Source organism: Marmota flaviventris, chromosome 14 (genome assembly GCF_047511675.1).
Source record: "Marmota flaviventris isolate mMarFla1 chromosome 14, mMarFla1.hap1, whole genome shotgun sequence".
Classification (NCBI taxonomy): domain Eukaryota; kingdom Metazoa; phylum Chordata; class Mammalia; order Rodentia; family Sciuridae; genus Marmota; species Marmota flaviventris.
In genome coordinates, this window is record NC_092511.1 from 4,077,898 (window position 1) to 4,097,162 (window position 19,265).

General features: G+C 45.8%; 1 protein-coding gene across 1 annotated transcript; it reads left to right on the forward strand.

Annotated features, from left to right (window-relative positions):
- The first annotated feature begins 4,533 nt into the window (after positions 1–4,533).
- On the forward strand, positions 4,534–16,981 carry Rsad2 (radical S-adenosyl methionine domain containing 2). Its single transcript, XM_027937901.2, has 6 exons — positions 4,534–4,890; positions 6,495–6,656; positions 10,070–10,299; positions 12,347–12,496; positions 14,910–14,942; positions 16,525–16,981. The coding sequence occupies exons 1-6, from the start codon at positions 4,545–4,547 to the stop codon at positions 16,687–16,689; spliced, it is 1,086 nt and encodes a 361-aa protein (XP_027793702.2). The 5' UTR covers positions 4,534–4,544; the 3' UTR covers positions 16,690–16,981.
- The last annotated feature ends 2,284 nt before the right edge of the window (positions 16,982–19,265 follow it).

Here is a 19,265-nt window from a genome sequence, read left to right on the forward strand (position 1 = left end):
CTTGCTTCTGAGCAAGATGTTTTTTGCACACAGTGTGCAGTGACGTTTTCATCTGTGATAAGGCCTGAAACCAGGGTCTTCCTGCAAGCCTAGTTGCAAGGTCTTCCCACAGGCTGGCTGGGCCATTCCCAGCCAGGCCCCTCTTAGCACATTGGTATACTGCGGCTGCCATACGGAGACCCAGATGGGGCTCCTAGACCAAGAGAAAGTTTCTTTCCTCAAAGCTCAGGCCGTCAGAAGTCAGACCAAGGTGCCAGCAGGGTTGTTTCCCCAGGGCCTCTCTGAGCCTGCAGATGGCCCTCTGATTTCCTATCCTGATGAGAACTCGGTTGTTTAGGGCCACCATAATGTTCTCATCTCTAACTTAACCCCCTCATTAAAGCCCTGTCTCTACATGCAGCCACATTCCGAGGAATTAGGCAGGAGCATAGTACACCTCCTAACTTCTCCAAATGCTGGGTCGGTAGCCTCTCCTCACCTCGGCGTGTATCTGAGGACCTCGCAAGGTCACAGCTCACTTGCCAGTCTTGTTTACTCCCTGAGCACCTTGGGATAAGCACAAAGATGGTGAGCTCGTCTCTGAGGATCCAACAGAAATACAACCCGGCACATAGTTTGCTAAATGAACCATCCTACTGTAAGTTTTTATATTCATTTGCACCTGTTTCTGTCCTATGAGGAGATGTAGTACTTCAATGACACTAAAGTAGATGAGATCCGTGCATATTAAATATGTGTTAGAGATTGAAGACACAATACCTTTACTCAAAAAGAAATACTGTTCATATTTTTGAGCACCAATTTTAAAGTCCTAGGACAGAGTCTCTGATAGTGCCAGCTGAATGTTTAGATTGAATAAACTTGCCAGTTAGAAAGCTATCGAAGCGGATCTGGAGGCTGGGAAGGCTCTTCAAAGAGGTGGCTTTGAAGGAATGAATAGAACAGCTGTATTCCTAGGAAAAACTATAGGCTTCAACATTTACAGAATTACAAAAGGAAAAGGAAAACTACTCTAACCATTCTGCTCATGGGGGAAACAAGCGCAGAGAGTTGTAACATACATAAATGCAGCAACTAATAAATAATAAAACCCCAAAAAGAAGCCTAGATTTTTGAAACGCTGCTTAAATAGGTGTGCTTTGGGTAGTTTTCTCAAGTGGGGAAAAGGAAATGAAAATCAGAGTGATAAGGATACAGTGGAGGGTTAGGGTTAGGGTTAGGGCTTAGGGTTTAGGGTTAGGGGTTAGGGTTAGGGTTAGGGGTTAGGGTCAGGGTTAGGGGTTAGGGTTAGTGTTAGAGGTTAGTGTTAGGGTTTAGGGTTTAGGTTAGGGTTAGGATTAGGGGTTAGGGTTAGGGTTTAGGGTTAGGATTAGGGTTAGGGTTAGGGGTTAGAGTTAGGGTTAGGGGTTAGGGTTAGGGGTTAGGGTTAGGGTTAGGGTTGGGAACCACAAATGGAAAGGGATTCTGAAGAGAGAAACCCCACTTCAGACAACTCTATATCAACAAATTTGCATATCACAAAATAAATGTGGAGCTCAGAAAATGAGAATTCACAAAGCAGATCCAGGAAGGAGTGATGATTCCTCAGCTTGAGTCCCCTGCAGGAAGCTAATGGACGGGGTAGAAAGCACTGAGAATTTAAGTCATTTCCCAGCCAGGAGCAGATGAAGCCTCTGCTGCTCAGAGCATCTGTTTTTTTGTTTTTTTGTTTTTTCTTATGCATTTGTGGATTTCCAACTTGAAGGATATCCTTATACTGTGTTGTGGAGTTGGGTTTTCTATAAGAAATGAAGTTCATGTAACTACCTGTGAAGAAAGTGAACCACACAGAACCAGGTACTCATTTGTTGATTACTTCTATGGAAGCCCAGAGCTGTGAGCCATCCCTGCCCACACCCTGGAAATAGGACCCTCTAGAGGGTCTTTCTGTTAATGATTGGAGATTCTGGGTGCAGAGGATAAGCAACAAACCTTGCCATACCAACTTTTCAGGATCATCTTATACAAATATCAGGATTGATGATGTGCACCCCATTCATTTAGGGGGTAAGGAATTTGAACAGGCGCATCACAAAAAAGAGAGCATCCAACTGGCTTAACACATAAAAGGATGCTTAACAACATCAGTCATCAGGAAACTGGAAACTAAAACTCCCTTGAGTCATCACAACATCTCCATGACTAAAATTAAACAAAACAAAACAATTTAGCAATGATAGCAGTCAGCAAGATGTGGAGCAACAGAACCCTTGAACGGTTCTGATAGCTGATCCCTTTGGAAAACTGGAGGTCTGCACTTCCAGGGAACACTCATGTGTCTTAGCAACGGATTCCACTCCTGGATTCCATTGAGTGGTCGGTCAGGCCCAGCATAGGGGCCTGCGTATGTGCACCACAAGACAGGTGCAGGAATGGCATTCCAAATCCTTATCACAGTAGGTGAGTAATCACCTGGGCTATGTCGACATTATGTCACTTAATCTTTAAAATGCCTGTGTGAGTTAGACATTCTTTTCTCCCAGATGACCAACAAGATCAGGCAAGTTAAGAAATCTACTCAAAATTTTGTGATATTGGCTGAGGTAGGATTCAGTTCTTTAACAGGTTTTGTTTCAAAAAGCTTGTGTTTCATCCTTTGTACTATAACTATAATTGATCTGATTTTCATTTATCCGTACATATGTAATCTAGCAAAATGCCTTTCTCAATTGAGCCAGACCATGGTGTAAAAGTTTAAAATAGCTTTTGCCCCGATTTCAAAGTCTTGGACCACATCCATGGTTGCATAATTGGCAATCGTTAAACACGTGCTTCTTGTTTTGCAGAATTTGCTTTCAGTTTCTCTGTTCAGGAAAATGAGCTGTTTCTATTTCCATTCAGACAAACAATAGCTAACCCTAACAGAGCACATCCAGTTCTCAGGGGTATTCCAACGGAGGAGCATTAAGTAGCATCTACACCTAGGCAGAGAGGTGACGTGTGTGCAGTGTGTGTGATTGTGTGGTCGAGCAGATGACGGTGTCACACAGCTGGCTCCTGAAGCCCAGCCACTGGCCTGTTCCAACTTTGCTCAGCTGAGGAACACTTGAAGACACATGATCAATACCACCCTGACCATAAAGAAGAAGGGTGATCACAATTCTTCCTGAGAAAACTATAAAAACAAAGAAATTACAAGCCACAGTGATTTTCCCCAATTAGGAAGCAGGTTAGAAAAACATCCTATTTTCCTAGCTGGGAATGTCTATTAGAAATAATTTAAAAGTTCAGGAACACATGTCTACATGTTAACCCTGTCTCAACAAGCAGGTTGGGTGACTGAAGTCCCTGCAGAGCCATCCTCCCCTGATCAAGTGGTCTTTCCATTATGTGCTTTCAACAGTCATGACACATGGCCATGAGCTGGGTCCTCGTGTTGTGCACTGGATCTCTGGAACTCCCTCCTCCTCTCTAACTCTGACATTCATCTTCTCATTGCCTCTACTCCTCTGTCCCTGGGAACCACCCTTCTACTGTCTGCTTCTGGGAGTGTAAACACTTACATTCCCCACATCAGAGAGCTCATGCAGCATGTGTCTGTCTTTGCTGGCTTATTTCACTTAACGCCATGTCCTCCAGGTTCATCCATGCAGTTAGACTTGACAGGTTTTTCTTCTTTTTGAAGGCAGAGTCGTAGGATTCCATTGTGTGGGGGTACTCCGTGTCCCCACCCATCCATCTGCAGATGGACCCTTCATTTGCCTCCAGATGTTGGCTGTCACAGACAATGCTACAGTGAGCATGGATGTGAAGATGTCTCTTCCATGCCCTAATTTCCGTTCCTTTGGAGAAATGCCCAGCAGGGGGTCTTAAGGTAGTTCTCTTTGACTATCATGACATACTCACCCTGAGCACCTACCTCTGAAGGCTCTCATCGTCACACAGTTATACTGTCTAAGCATCTGAAAATCCAAATCCAAAATGCACTTAACTGGAAACCCTGCACTGACAAGACACCGCGGTGGAGAGTTTGCCTCCTGAAGATGTTTTTCTAGCACAAAGCTATTTAAATGTTGTGTAAGCCCCCCTCTGGGGATGTGTGCAAGGTGCATAGAAACATGGATGAATTTCATAAGGAGACTTGGGTCCCATCCTCAAAATATCTCACTGGGTATATGCAAATACTCCCCTATTCAAACAAGTCCCCAATCTGGAGCATTTCCAGTCCCCTCCCTTTAGGTTAAGGCTGCTCGGCCTGAGTGGGAGCAGCCCAGCATACAGAGGTAGCTGTGTGTCTTGGGGGCATAGAGACACGACTGATGGGCACCACGTCTCTGAAGCACCTGCTCAGGTGCTGAGCACAGGGCGAGGTAGGAAGGCAGCCTGCTGACCTGAGCCTGGGTCTTGGCCCGGTTCCAACTTTCCTTTTCATGAAGAGGAAAATCGAAACTAAGCTGGGAGTTAGTCAGAGGGGGCGTGTCCCTCTGCTGTGACAGGATGCTCAGAGGCGGGCCCTTTCCACCTTCATATAACTGAGCCGTGGCCTCCCACACTCCGTGGCCACCATGAGGATGCTGCTGCCCTCCGCTCTGGCTGCGCGCCTGCTCGGCACCTTCAGGCAGCCCCTGCTCCACTCGCTCTGGAGGGGCCTGGCCCCACTGCTGTACTGGCTGAGGGCAGCCTTCTGGTGGCCAGGTACAGGGAAGGGACAGCAGCAGGTCGGAGAGAGAGCTGAGGGGAGCCAGGAGGAGGAGGCGGACGGCGAGCTGCCCATCACCCCCACAAGCGTCAACTACCACTTCACGCGCCAGTGCAACTACAGATGTGGCTTCTGCTTCCACACGGCCAAGACGTCCTTCGTGCTGCCCCTGGAGGAGGCCAAGAGGGGGCTGCTCCTGCTCAAGGAAGCCGGTGAGTCCCAGGCCCAGAAAGAAGTCAAGATGCTCCATCCACCCCAGGGGGCCAATCCGGCCGGGGGGCAGCCACCCTGGCGAGAGGGCTCCCAGCCACCACAGACACGCCGTCCCAGGCGCAAGGGCCGGAATGCGGGCAGATGCCTGGTCTTCCTGAGCCCCGAGGTGGCCTGGCCAGGTGGTTGGTGGGCACACCCACCCCTCCTGTCAGCCGAGGTCTGTGCCAACGGCAGGCCCCTTTCCCCCAGCATTTAGACGGAGGTCGGGAGGGTGATGCTACTTTCAGAGTTTGTCCAAGGCACGAAGGAATTCATTTTTTTCCAGAAACATTTAATGAGGAAAGTTGAAAACAAACACGAAATATGGGATGTTAGAACAGCAACATCTGAGCCTTCTATCTGGGATCGTGTATGTGCTCTTAATAGGAAACTTATAACAATTATTTCCAGCACATGTCGGAGGCCTTGCTCTTGAGCGCTGCTTACTGGACATCCACACCTTTATATGGTTCCAGCACCTCAGAGCAGCCTCAGCAGTGGAGTCCGGGCGCCACGTCTCCCACTCCAAGCCTGCTCTTCTCCCTCCTGTCCTTCCTAGAACGCCCCCTGCGCTGGCTACTTTGCAAAGTCTTCTTTTGAACATTCTAATGGAATGTTTGCAGACAAGCCCCAAGTCACACACAGCCTAAGTGCACAGCAGGTGGATTCGCAAAGCAGAACCCTAGGTGCAGAATGGCCACGGCCAGCACGCTCCCCACAGGGGGTGTCCCTGGTTGGTGCTGCTGATTCTGTGCTTTATGGGGACGAGATCATATGACCGGCACTTGACAGGCCCTGACCTGCTTTGCTCCACCTTGTCGGCTGGTTATCTGCAGCTGATCTTGCAAGTAAAGACCCATCACCTTGTCCTTCTCAGAGTGACCTAGCTCAAGTTCTTGTCATTCCTCAGCAGGATTCTTGTCATTCATCTCATTGACTCTGCTCTCCCTGGAAGTAGACATCTTACTAAAATATAATATTTTACCTTCCCTCCTCAGCTAGCCCTCTCATAGGTCTTACTACAACCAGTTTCTGAGCCTGGATGTCAGGGGCATGTTGAGCTGTTTCCCAGCCTGCTCTACCCATGTCTCAGGAGGTGGTTTCTGCTTTGCAGACTCCAGGTTGCTCCATTGCACCCGTTGGCTTCTAACCAAGTCAGCTCCTCTATGTAAAGAACTCCCAACATCCAAGGGCATCTGCTTAAAGGAGGGAAAAACAAAGCAAAAACAAAATCTTCAAGTGATTTTCCTCCCCCTGATTATACCCTGAATTAAATACATGGTTATTCTGATGAGGTGGGGTTGGTGTTAGGAACACAAATTAGGAAAGGAGAGGATAATGAGAAATTCTCATTTCTTTTTTTTTTTTTTTTTTAACATGGAGAAAATATGACCTTTGCACTAAAACAAAAGTGGATGGGGTTGGGGGTGTAGCTCAGTATTCAGGTGCTCCCCACACTGCACGAGGCCCTGGGTTAGATGCTCAGCAGCACAAGACACAACATAAAACAAAAATTAAAGTGGGATTTGGTGAAGTGGGACACCTCACATTCTGCCTTTGGCAGGGATGGAGAAGATAAACTTCTCGGGTGGAGAGCCCTTTCTTCAGGACCGGGGCGAGTACCTGGGCCAGCTGGTGAAATTCTGCAAGCAGGAGCTCCTCCTGCCCAGTGTGAGCATCGTGAGCAATGGCAGCCTGATCCGGGAGAAGTGGTTCAGGGACTACGGTAAGTGCTCCTGGAGGCCACTTCGGGCGTCTCTGCTGATATCGTTGGTTCCTGTGTTTCCTCCCATCCTGGGCCTCAGGCCAGGCCTTCAGGGGAAGTGGAAGGAAAGAAAAACAAATCTTGCTTATTCTCATCTCCCTTCCAGCTGGGTGTGATGGGCGTCTTGGTTTTGCAGGGCTCTCAGTAAACAAGGGTGGCCAGTCAGAGAACTAAGCGCGTTAGGAAGCCTGACTCTTCTGTACCTTCCAAACTTAGCAAGTATCCAGACCTATGACCCACACTTAGCCACTCACTGAGGAAAATTAGCACACAGCTGTGCAGTAAACTCTCTCTGCTGGAACTGGACTGCACCCAGAACTACTGACACCAGACACCGTGTGTGGACTGGCTGATTTCTGGTGCTGTCAGAACTTCCTCTGCATAGCCAGGATGAAGAACCACCAGGTCCTAACATGGCAGAGAAGGCTGTCATTAAGTCTTGCCCATGGATAATGTTCATGGAGCACTGCCTGGCACTGAGGCAGCACTGGGATTTTTGGAGACAATTCTTACAGTCTCTCTCCTCTCCCCCGCCCCCCCCCCTCTCCTGAGCCATTTGAGCTTTAAAATCATTCAAAGGAAACTGGCATTTTCCATCTGTTGGAGTACTGGCCAGAAATCTCCAGTTGAATTTCCATCCCAAGATGCGGGGAGAAGGCTGTGAGGGCGGGTGCGGTCCATCTGAGAGGATTCAGAGTTTCAGGGGAGGGAAGTCAAGGAGGAGTCCAGGCAATGTCTGAAAGCAGTGACACCAGGGGGAAGTGGGTTTGGAGGAACAAAGGCAAGGGCGCTGTGGGAGCCAGACAGACCCAGAGAGACAGGGAAGGTGTCCAGGAGGCAGTGACTGGAGACCAGTTGACAGGGTTTCTCTTGGTGTGTGCCTGGGCAGCTCTGTCCCTCCAGGGTGGCTGGACCTGCCCATCCCTGTGGAGAGTGTTGCAGGGGCAGAAGGACTCCTGCCTCGCAGCGACAAATCCTGGGGTGTGGGTCTGGGAAAGGGGATGGAAACTCAGGCACTTGGAAGTTTACGGGAGAACCCAGCATCTCCTGCAAGGTCGCAGTAGGAAGGGGTGGGGACTGGGCAGCACTGGCTCTCTTCTTAGAGGCCAAGGACCTCCAATTATAAACTTTAATTGACTTTTTTTTGCACCATATGAAATCTTGCCAGATGCTTATATTATTAAACATAAATAAAAATCTGCACTCTGTGCTCCATCTGCCAGTTAATAACTTGAAATATTTTTAGATGCTCAAGGAACCAACAAAATGTATCTGCATCCCTCTCAGGCCCCTCCAATCGTCCACCTCTGATCTAAAGGTCCAGGGATGGGCCTGTGTGCTGAGTGGACGAGGGGGCTATGCCACAGGTCCCCACCTCTCCAAGTCTGTCCGTCTTCTGGAAGGACTCATAAGCCAGGGCTTATGAGAGCAAAGGTATAGAGTAAAAGGGTAGTGTAAAAGTGAGTGTCGTTGAGTCCAGAGACACCCAACATACTGTTCTGAGTCCACCCCCATCTGACCTCACAGAGGCTGTCCTTTCTGTCCATCAGTGAAGTGCAGAGACTTGTTTGGACATTCTCTATGCAGAAAATCTCATTGGAACCTTAGGATCCAAGACTTTCACACAGGGCAGGTCACTTGGGAACATACCGCTATGAGACCTAACCCTGCACTCAGATAGACCCTGGATCTTGCTCAACAGTCCTGAGGAGTCTTGACAGATGGCTGCAGCAGGTTGTGGGCCTCCGGCTCTTGCACCATCCACTGGTGACATGTGAATGTTGTGGCAGTCACACATGCAGGGCATAGGAAAGACCCCATCACAGCTTCTGACTCTCTTAGAAAAATGCAAGGACTGAGCAGAGATCCACTCTGATAGATCCCTCTTCCCAAGAGACATGACCAGAGAAGCTGAGAACTAGAGGGAGGGATTTCACAGCAATCAGCGGAAGTTGGAAGGGTGGCAGAGCACAGCTGAAGCCCATTTGGGAGCCAACCAGAAGAGGCTGCCTGCATAGAACCGACAGGGCTTTGTGTGTTTAGTTTTCAAATTTTTTTTTTTTTGGATGGTTAGAGACCACATGCTCAGTGAGTTGCCTTGTTCCAGTATGATATCCCATTACAAATTTACTCAAGATCAAATTGTGGGACATTTAGAGTCGTGTTAAAGAGTGTTTCTGGCTCGTACGTGTGCTAATTGCTTGTTACTTCTGGGTAACACAAAATGAGCCTTAAAATAGGAGCTAAAATGACCGTTTTTGTTTGTAATATAGAGAATTGCTGTTGAAGGAGCAACGGAACATTTGGTTCCCATAAAGCAAAGGCAAATTTAAGAAAAAGGTGCCACCTTTGGGAAGTCACTTGGAAGTGCAGGTCTAACCCCCTGTGAGGAAGCCCAGGCCCAGAGAAGGCCTGCCCTTCACAGGCCAGAAGAGCTGGAGCAGCCCAGGAAGAGGCAGGGGCAGAAGAGCGAGAGGGTAGAAAAGACTGTCATGGAACCCAGTGGAGGAGGGCTCCATGCCAGAATCACACTCAGCGTGTTCTGGGTTCCGAACGACCCACTATCTGAGCTCTCAATAAGCTGCTCGACGGGGAGGGGCCCGACACCCTCACTTCAGCCTCCCTTTATCAGCATCTCATGTGGTTGTACCTGACACCGCACAGAGTCGCTGTGAATATTTAGATGGTGAATCAAATGTACAAAATGCGTCAGGAAGAAGCTGGTGAACTTGGCCAAAAAACTGCTGTGCTTCATGCTCCCTCTTATTCAAAGCAATTGTATTTGTGTGGTAGAAAAAGAAAAGCAAATCTATAATTCTCATAGCTAAGTGTGGAAGCGTCCAAAATATCTATCTGCTTGCTTCATAAATTATATGATTTCTATAAAGAAATAAATGAAAAATCTTAAGCATACTAATTGGAGCTCATGCAAGTAGGGGAGTAGGGTTTTAGAATGATCAAATATGTATATCCATCATTAATTATGTGTATAGACTTTGTGCGTAGGGAGGTACCGGGGGTTGAACCCAGGGACACAATATCTCCAGTGCTTCTTGTTTTAATTTTGCAAAAGTGTCCTGCTAAGCTACTGAGGCTGGCCTGGCACTTGTAATCCTCCTGCCTTGGCCCCCCCAAGTTGCTTGGATTATAGGCGTACATCACTGCACCCAGGCACATGTGTGTTTTTTTAATGAATGCTCTATGCAAGTACCAGTATGGTTCACATCTCAGCGAGTTTCATAGGTATGAGGAAAGTATCACATAAAAAGTTAGAACCCAGGTGCAAACAAAATATGTTGTATCATGAAGAGATTGATGTGACCCGGAACGCCTTTTCCTTGGACAGAAAAATTTAGCTGACCATTTTACCACAGGTGACTACTTGGACATTCTCGCCATTTCCTGTGACAGCTTTGACGAGGAAGTCAACGTCCTTATTGGCCGTGGCCAAGGAAAGAAGAACCACGTGGAGAATCTTCAAAAGCTGAGGAAGTGGTGCAAGGATTACAGAGTGGCTTTCAAGATCAACTCTGTCATCAACCGGTTCAACGTGGATGAGGACATGAACGAGCAGATTAAAGCCCTGAACCCTGTTCGCTGGAAGGTAAGTGCTGCTGCTGTTCCTGGCTGAGCTCGGCTCGTAAGCTGGAAAGAGCCTCACCGGAGAGCTCCAGGCCATCCAGCTCGCTCCTCGGTCTCGCCCGGCTCCCTAGACTCCCAGCCACGGCTTGCTGTGCTTCACGCTCCCTCTGAACCCAGGAATGGTGTTCTCCTGAGATACCGTGAGGATGCTGGGGTGTGTCTCTGGAAAACCCAGAGTTGACTGACAGGGAGCAATGCTCTCCGCAGAGCCGGATGCCACTGAGTGTGCACTGAGTTATCGGAAGGCATTAGAAGTCAAGGCTTCCCCACCGGGAGCAACACCAGGCCTTTATCCCAAGACTTGTGCTTTGGGACTAGTCCCACCTCAGAGCCTGCGGCTCACACGCGCAAGCCCGCTTAGCACAGAGAGCCCTGGCAACATGCAGACACTGGCAATTGGCTACTTAAAAACTTAAAACTTAAAAATTCAAGTTTTAATCTTCCCCTGATCCATTTCCGTATGCAAACAAAGCAAGTATAAGCTTTTTTTTTTTTAAGTATACTTTTTTTTTAGAAAATCTATTTAAGAAATTGTAAATAGCGACGTTGAACTTGAACTTTTGGTGAAGTACGTAAGTAGGCCGATGCACCCCAGTCTAGAAGGAGTGAGAGAAAGCTAAAGGAAGACAGTGGGTAGGACAAGTGGGGACTGTGAGGAGGAGGGAGGCCGAGGCATCAGCCGGGGGGCTGCCCTCCAAGGCTAAGAGCTCCTCCTGGAGCTGGCTGTCCTGTCCCTCTGTCCTGGTCCCTCCTCTCTTCTCCTGCCATCTCATTGTTCTCATATGACTTCCCCCACTGCTTGGGCTCCTCTTATCTCCCAGACTTTTACTCCACTCTTTTGACCACTACAAGGGCACTTCTTGCCCTTGAAGACCTGACTTTCAGAGGGCGAGGGCGGAGCTTCCCCCCCCCCTTCCAGAAAACTGTGCTCACTGAGAGGCTGATCTTCAAAGGCTGTTGGCAGATGGAAGCTGACGCCCCTGCTTGGTCCCTTTGCTCCCTGGTTTCCTGGGGTGCCCTCTTCCCACGAGGCCATGGGCGCGGCAGCCCTCAGCAACCGTGTGCCAGAGGGAGGACGCAGAGCGAGAGGCCATCTTCTTCTGGGGGTTGAACCCAGGGCCTTGCGCATGCCAGGCCAGCCCGCGACCGACTGAGCCATGTCCCCAGCCCGAGAGGCCGTCTTTAGAGCTTTATGATATTAGCCCTAACTGACTAAAACAGCCTCAAATTAATTCAGATGCTATTGATTAATTCCATGTAGAGAAACCTGTTCCACAAATGCCTGTTAGCCCCGGGTTCTGCTTCAGCTCTGTCACCCTGTGCCACCTGGGACACCTTGCCTGGTTGCTTGCCTTCCCTGGGACCTCCCTGCTCAAATGACAGGACTGCTCAGGGTGGGGTAATGCAGTGTGCACACTCAACTCACACACACTCGCACACTCACACAGTCAGCACACACACTAACACACACACTTGGACACACGGTCACACATACAAACTCACAAAAACACCTATGCACACACAGTCATGTACACACTTATTTACTTAAAAGAAGAAGGAAAAACTGTATTAATGACTTCAAAAATTTGTCCTTATGTATTAAGTGAAAAGCAAACCTGGTTTAAAAGTACTTAGGATATATTAAAAATCAGCAAAACAACAATATTTTTAAAATAGTTTTCTCTTGAAGATGACAGTTGTTATTTTTTTATGCTTTTTAATAGTCCCTGTTTTCTTCAAAAAACATTGATGATTTTGTAGTCTGAAAATATTGGATCATAAACTTAGATCAAACATACTCTAGGCAGTTTGAGGAATTTCTATTTGAAGAATGTTTGTGCTTCTAACATCATATTCCTGAATTCCAGGGCCGCTCTCCTTTCCCAGCGTGAGGTCTCCCCAGGACTGCTGAGCTCCGAGGGCCGGGCCTGGGAGCTGGAGTTTGGACAGGGGTGGGGCTGGGGCCAGCGGGATGAAGGCCCTTGCCCCACAGGTTCTCCTCCCTTCAGGTGTTCCAGTGCCTCCTGATTGAGGGCGAGAACTGTGGAGACGATGCCCTGAGAGAAGCACAAAGATTCCTCATTAGCGACGAAGAGTTTGAAGAATTCTTAGAGCGTCACAAAGGAGTGTCCTGCTTGGTGCCCGAGTCCAACCAGAAGGTTGTATACAGCTCACTGGGCTTTCCTGCTTGCCTTCAGATTGATTCCAGAGTAGGGAATCCTGGCCAAGGACTTGCATGTGGACAGATTGTGGTTTCAGAGGATTCAGCACAGAAAGAGGGAGGAGTGAGTCCCAAGCCAGAAAAGCACAGGTCCACCCTGGCTACCTGCTGACTGTGGGCTTTCAGTGGGCTTCAGGGTCTCCCTCCAGGAAGGCAGAGTGCCACCCAGAGGTGATGTGACTTCATGTATCACCACTGTGCCATCTCAACCCATGCTGCTATAAACTTAGCATTTCTACTTCTGTGAAAGAAGGAGGGAGCTCTTGAATGCCATTCTCTTGCTATCAACATCATCACATGATTCACTTGAACTGTTTCTAGGCAAAACTTTAGAAGTTGGGTAGAATGTAGAAGAAACAGTTTACCACTTCTTTAGTTGTCTAGTGTAAGCACAATTGAATGCATCCTAAAAGGACAGATTCCACTCATAGACTAAGCAGGGTTGGCCAAAGCATGTCTCTGCTGGGACTTCAGGAATTACCAGAGGCAGTCACTGATGAATGCACTCTCAAAATCTAAAGAAAAATGATTCCCGTTCTTCCTGCCACAGTGGAGGAGATGCCTTATTAATGCAAGTTATGAACATTTTTAAACAATTATGAACACCAAATTTGAGTACATTAAAGTTAAAATTATAAGCTACATACATCATAAAAATTAAAAGTAAAATATGCTACCATCATTTTTTTGTAATGACACCAAATTATATAAAATAAAGTATTATATAAAAAGTTCTTTAAATCAATAAGAACCTGCTAACAGAGAAAGTTAATCAGGTAATGGGCACAAACAGATGATTTACAAAGGAAAATCAAAGAGTGAATGAACACTTTAACAGTCTCTGATATTATCAGTATTCAAAAAAATGGAAATTTAAATATGAAATGCGAAGATGCAGTAAGAGGTGATTCATGTGGTTAGTAGAAGGACAATGCCTAGGATTTCTAAGGATTTCCTAGACAATGAACTGATAATTTATTATGATAATCTTTGAAGTGTTCTTATATATTGATTCTTAAATTCTACTTCAAAACACAAGAAATCTTTATATAAAGATGCAAAGAAATATTTATATAAAGGTTTGTTGCTGCAGCATTAAGAACAATAGAAATAAACTGAAGGTAGCTTCGCTTTGCCGTAGGGCAGGAGCAGGTGCATTAGTACGTTAGCATAGTGAAATGTCTACTGAATAAAGCATATTTAAGAGTGTTATGTTACCAGGATAAGGTCTCATCACATGATATCAGTAAATTTGAAAACCAACATGCAAAATCAATCTGAAACTCAATGCTGATATGCAAAAAAAAACATATCCATACGTATCCCCCAGAGTAGTGCAAATTCCAATAATTTGGTTGATTTTATAACTTTTTGGATCTTCCAATTTGTAAAAGATAAGATTTGTTATTTGAGGAAGTATTTTTAAAACAGGTTCTCCCATCTGCCACCCCAAAATACACACACAGAAAATCTCTCCCCCGGATGCTCGCATAATGTTAGGAATTCCACGGACAGAAATTTATTCCTTATGCTTTGGCTTCTGGAGGTCTTGATGGATGGCTGGAGTTTAAAGGTGATATTGAACTAAGCACGAGTGAGAAAATCCCCAAATGGAGAGAGAGCAGGGCAGGCTTCAGGGAGCAGTGAGGAAGTGGAGGGAACCCTCTCGCAGGGTCTCTTTTACGGGATCTTCCCCCTCCATCTTAATTACATAGTGTGAGGGCGAAGAAAATAAGGAAAGCAATGAAAGATGGCACTGTTCTCGGTCTCCATCCTTGTATGAAGAGCTCTTCACCCACCTGCGCATCTCAACTCCCCAAAGGCTCCCCACCCAGGTTTTCTTTCCCCCATGTGAGTCGGCTGGGACATTCGCCTTAGGTGTCCCGTTGGTGAGGGCAGAAGGTCTGTCTACCTGCTGTTAGCTCAGGAATCCCTCTGCGCACACAATGCACCACTACTGTCAGTCAGCTTAGCGTGGCAGAATCAATGGGAGAAGCCACCCTGTAGTCCCAGGCTAGCATTGAAGAGTGCTCTGCTTGGTACATCAGAAAGAGGGTCCACAGTCGAGGGAACACTGGGGGCCACTGTCAGGGAATGTGGAGTGGTGTGGCTCCTTCTCTTGACCTTTCCGTTTGATGCAGATCATCCAGGCCTGCTGAACCTGTTGGGCTCTGAAGGGACACACACAGTCCCTCCCCTTATGAGGGTCACACCAAAAGCCACTCAAATGAGATAAGAAATACTGAACCCAGAATTACAAAACCCAAATGCACATTTTATTATAGACAGTTGAAAATACACACTGAAAAATATGCTTAGGACTAAATTTGTATGCAATTTCTTCTTTGCAGATGAAAGACTCCTACCTTATCCTGGATGAATACGTGAGTATTTCTCTTGAGTTATGAAATTATCACTGAAAAGCTAGTTAAGCAGCAAGTCCAGCTCTGAGCCGAATGCCATCATATAGGACCCGTTTGTCCGTCTTCATGGCCTGTCACAGGTTTTGGGCCAGTTAGGGTCATTAAGATGATACAGCTGGGGGTCCCTTTGCCATATGCGCCCAGCACCTCTGCAGGCACTGGCTTGGGCCCAGGTCCCTGGATTGGCACTAGCTGCCATATGGTGTGGCTCCTGCCTGGCCTGGTGTCCGTGGACCTCACAAGGACCCCCAGCACGTGAAAAGGCCCTGGGCTGCATTCTCCTTTGATAGGCAGCTCACTCCCTGCTGATTAACCTTGGCAATGGCAGAGGGGCCTTGCCCTTCCTTTCCTTTCTAAGCACCACTCATATCCTCTTCCCTCATCATCTTCCTAAGGAAAGGCAAAACCTACCCTCTCACAAGTGGAAAAGAATCCACTTTCTTTTCCTTTGTCTTTTTTTATTTTTTTGGTCCAGATTTATAACGTTTGTCAATATGTCTAACAAAAGACAAATAATTCCATTCAAAGATATGTTTTTCAGAAGAAATGAGCTCAAACAAGAACCATGGGTTCAATATTTAAATTGGATTTTCTTTGAGGGATATTTAAGATAACTTTTATATTTCATTAGTTTCAAGTTCATCCGTGTTGCTTTATAGCAATTTCACTTATTATCAACATGAGCTTTCTTTGTGGGACATAAGGGAAAGAGTAATAGTGGAAACGTTCAGTTAACAAGTCCAAGGTAAAGAGGAAAGTGAAACCATTTATTTGGGGAATGCAAGTGGCCATGATAGGCCCCGGGGGCTTTGACCAACGTTCTGCAACAACCTGTCTGGTCTCCACAGAATTGGATCAAACGTACTTGATCCAAAATTTGCTTTTGCCAATTTAACAACTTTCTGATTCAACATATATGAATCGATCCTCTACAAAATTCTCAGTGTAGGTCACACGAAACCTCAAGACCTCATTCTTGCACAAGAAGTAGGGAAAAGAGGCTGAAGTAATTAAAATAAGACAGACAGGATGAAAGCAAAGAACGAGGCCGGCCCATGTGGCTCTGCTGGTCTGGTGCTTGCCTGCCTCAGCGTCTGCTTTCTTACCACTCTTTCTCCCACTCTTGAAAGAATTCTTTTGGGACGCAGAGTGACGTGGCTGTGTGCTTGTCTCACTAGCAATGCCATCACCTACAGTTTCCCACAACAGTGCTCCCCAAGCCCCCAAGCCTTCACGGGATCTTTCCCTTCAGACACTGGGGAGAAGTCTCTCCAGATCAGCATGTCGCCTCTGCTGGCGGCCATGGTAGTGAGCCGTCATCCTGCGCCTGAGGCTCTCAGCGGACCTCACCTCTTCCTCAGTGCCTGAGTTACATGAGTGGGGGGTGGGAAGCTTAGAGAGCTCAGTTTCTGGCCACAGTTCTCAGTGATCATTTATTGACATGATTGGAATATTAAAAAAATATTTTGCATTGATACCTTAAAATGGGTTTTACAGCATAAACTGTATGGAAATAGACTGATTTCTTTCTTGAATTTCCTAGATGCGCTTTCTGAACTGCAGAAGTGGCCGGAAGGATCCTTCCATGTCTATCCTGGACGTTGGAGTGGAAGAAGCTATAAAATTCAGCGGGTTTGATGAACGTATGTTTCTGAAGCGAGGAGGAAAGTACGTCTGGAGCAAGGCTGACCTGAAACTGGACTGGTGACGCTGTCAGCAGAGCAAGGGCCAACCCACTGGAGGCCAGCCCCACGTGTGGCTGCCGTGGTCTGCAGGACCTGCACACTGGTCTGTCTCAGTGGCCAGAAACCTGCGCGTCACATTGAATTGCCTGTGGGCACTGAACATATAAATCACCTGCGTAACTAAAGTCCACACTTCAGTTAGTTGGCTTAGTGCTGTATTGTTATTTAAAAGGTTCTAAGCCGACTGTGAACAAGAGCATAATAATCCAGTTCAAAGTTGCCTTTGTGAGAAATAAGCTACAAGGATACCTGGGGCGGGGGGGGGGGGGGGGGGGCAATCCATAATTCCAATGGGTTTGGTATTTTCAGCAAAATTTCCCGTGACTGCTGTGTTTTTATTTCAAAGCTATTTTTTTCCAGTTTCGTTTCTGTTTTCATTTTTGTCTTTCTTTTATTTGATCATCAGTTATTTCCTGCTAAATATTGATTGAAACATCACTTTTCACCTTAGAAATATTATCAAATACTGCCTCCAGTTACTTCTGCTTATTGTAAAGCTCCTTCATTTTCTGTCTTTATATCACTGAAATCTTGGAAATTTTATTTAGAATTATAGAAATGGTCCACAGACATTTTAAAGAACAATGAAGGAAACTCATCTATCTCACCTGCTCCTTGAGCGCAGGGACTTCTGGTGCCCGTGCTGTCTGTGCTACACAGATTCTTCTTCAAAGACCCTTGGCACAACCAGAAGACTCCGCGTTCCCTGATATGGAACAAGAGTGGTACTTCAATTGCTGTGACCACCTACTTTTCAGGGCATGGGAGTGTCAAGTGAAAACGTGACTTTTCATTTGACCAGATGTTTGTCTTCAAAGCTCTGAAAATTGACAGTGTGGGCTGTTCCGTAAAAACCCTCCAAGTGCACCTGCAGTTTATGCAAGTGAAGCCACAGCACCTTATAGCATTTCTCCGTTAACTTTGAGTCAGTGGAAACAGGATACAGTCTAGGCCAGTAGGAGAGAAAACTCTTCCTTTCTTTTCTAGCTCTAAGAGGGAAGCATGGGAAATAATGTCGCTTGATCAACATTTTCTCCTTGTATAAATACATCATGTGGTTTCATTATGTAACTTAGATAGTATCTCATTACCTGGAATAAAATAATTTCCTATCATTGTTTCAAGGAAGCAAAATCATAGAAAAAATTTTTTTGCCAATTAGACTGCAATTCCAGAAGGCCTCACTAGGGGGCACTTTAGCGTCTCATTTCATTAGGAAACTTATAGAAATTCCCTGTTCATAATCAATTTTCAGGACTTGGTAAATTTTTTTCTTTTTTGTTTTATGTCTTTCCCTTTTTTTATTGTATGATTTTGTTTTTGCAGCACTGGGGCTGGAACTCAGGGCCTTTTACAGGGCTTGGTGATTTTGAAAAGTTTGGTTTTGTGATTTTTTTTCTTAAAAAAATATATTCCTATTTTAATTTTTAAGTCATATAATTCAACTGAAAGATGTGTGTCGCATCCAAAATTAGATAAGTTGTTTGTATTTTCTACTTTTTCAAGAGAAAAAAAATTAATCAGGAAACGTTTTCCCCAGGGGTTTTGATGGCACCTAAGCAGCCCTTGCCATGATGTAATCAGCTGGAACATGAAACGGATTTGTCGTTTGCATGAGTGTGCTTTGGCCCTGTGTGAGAAAGCCCTGAGACGCTCTGATGTGCTGCCAGGGCTCAGCCAGCTGATCTGAAGGCAGGTCTCACTGAAGCCCAAATCTTCTGAAGTGGATTAGATTTATTTCTAGTTGAGGGAAACTGCTTGTCTTTCCTCTAAGGAAAATATGATGCAAAACAAGAGCTGCATTTGAGATATAAGCTATTTTAAGTATATTTTCCAGCTGTTTGAGCTGCTATTAACCCTCTCATTTAGTCAGGATTTGTAAAGCATTGATGTTTAAAATATTTAAATGTCCCTTTTTCTTAAAAGGAAGAAATGGGAATTTTTAACACTGCAATAATATTTAAACTCACATAGTGTTTTGCTTTTTTTCCGTTTTAAATATGAGTGTTAGTTTTGTGGAAAATGTTGCTTTTTATTGAGACAATAAAGCATAGTTTAGTTATATATCTTACTTCAAGTGTAAGTACAAATGTTTTGTGGTGCTTTCAATTATTGCTTAAGTTCAGTGTCCACTTGGCACTAGCCATCTCTATTATTAGATGATATATCATAGGGCAGTATCCTTTTTTTTCCCCCAAGTTGAAGGTGATTGAGCTCGTTTCACTGAATTATCTGAAAAATGGGCCCGATTTTATCTCTATCAGATTTTGGAGTCCAATTGCTGCATAGACAGAAAACCAAATAAGCAAACACTGTAGCAATAAGGTCCCTTTAAGCAATAGTGTATTGTGTGTGTTATGCTCTTGTTGAAAGTATTCTATTAAGTAAGTTGTGTTTGGACAGAGACTGTTTTGTAACATGTAGCAATATATTAAAATAGTTTTGTCTCACTGGCTGACTGTTATGAAGTCTTTCTTTGTTGTGTGTTGACAGTAAGTGTGTGCTTTCACAGACTGCAATTGCTAACGGCCAGTGTGCT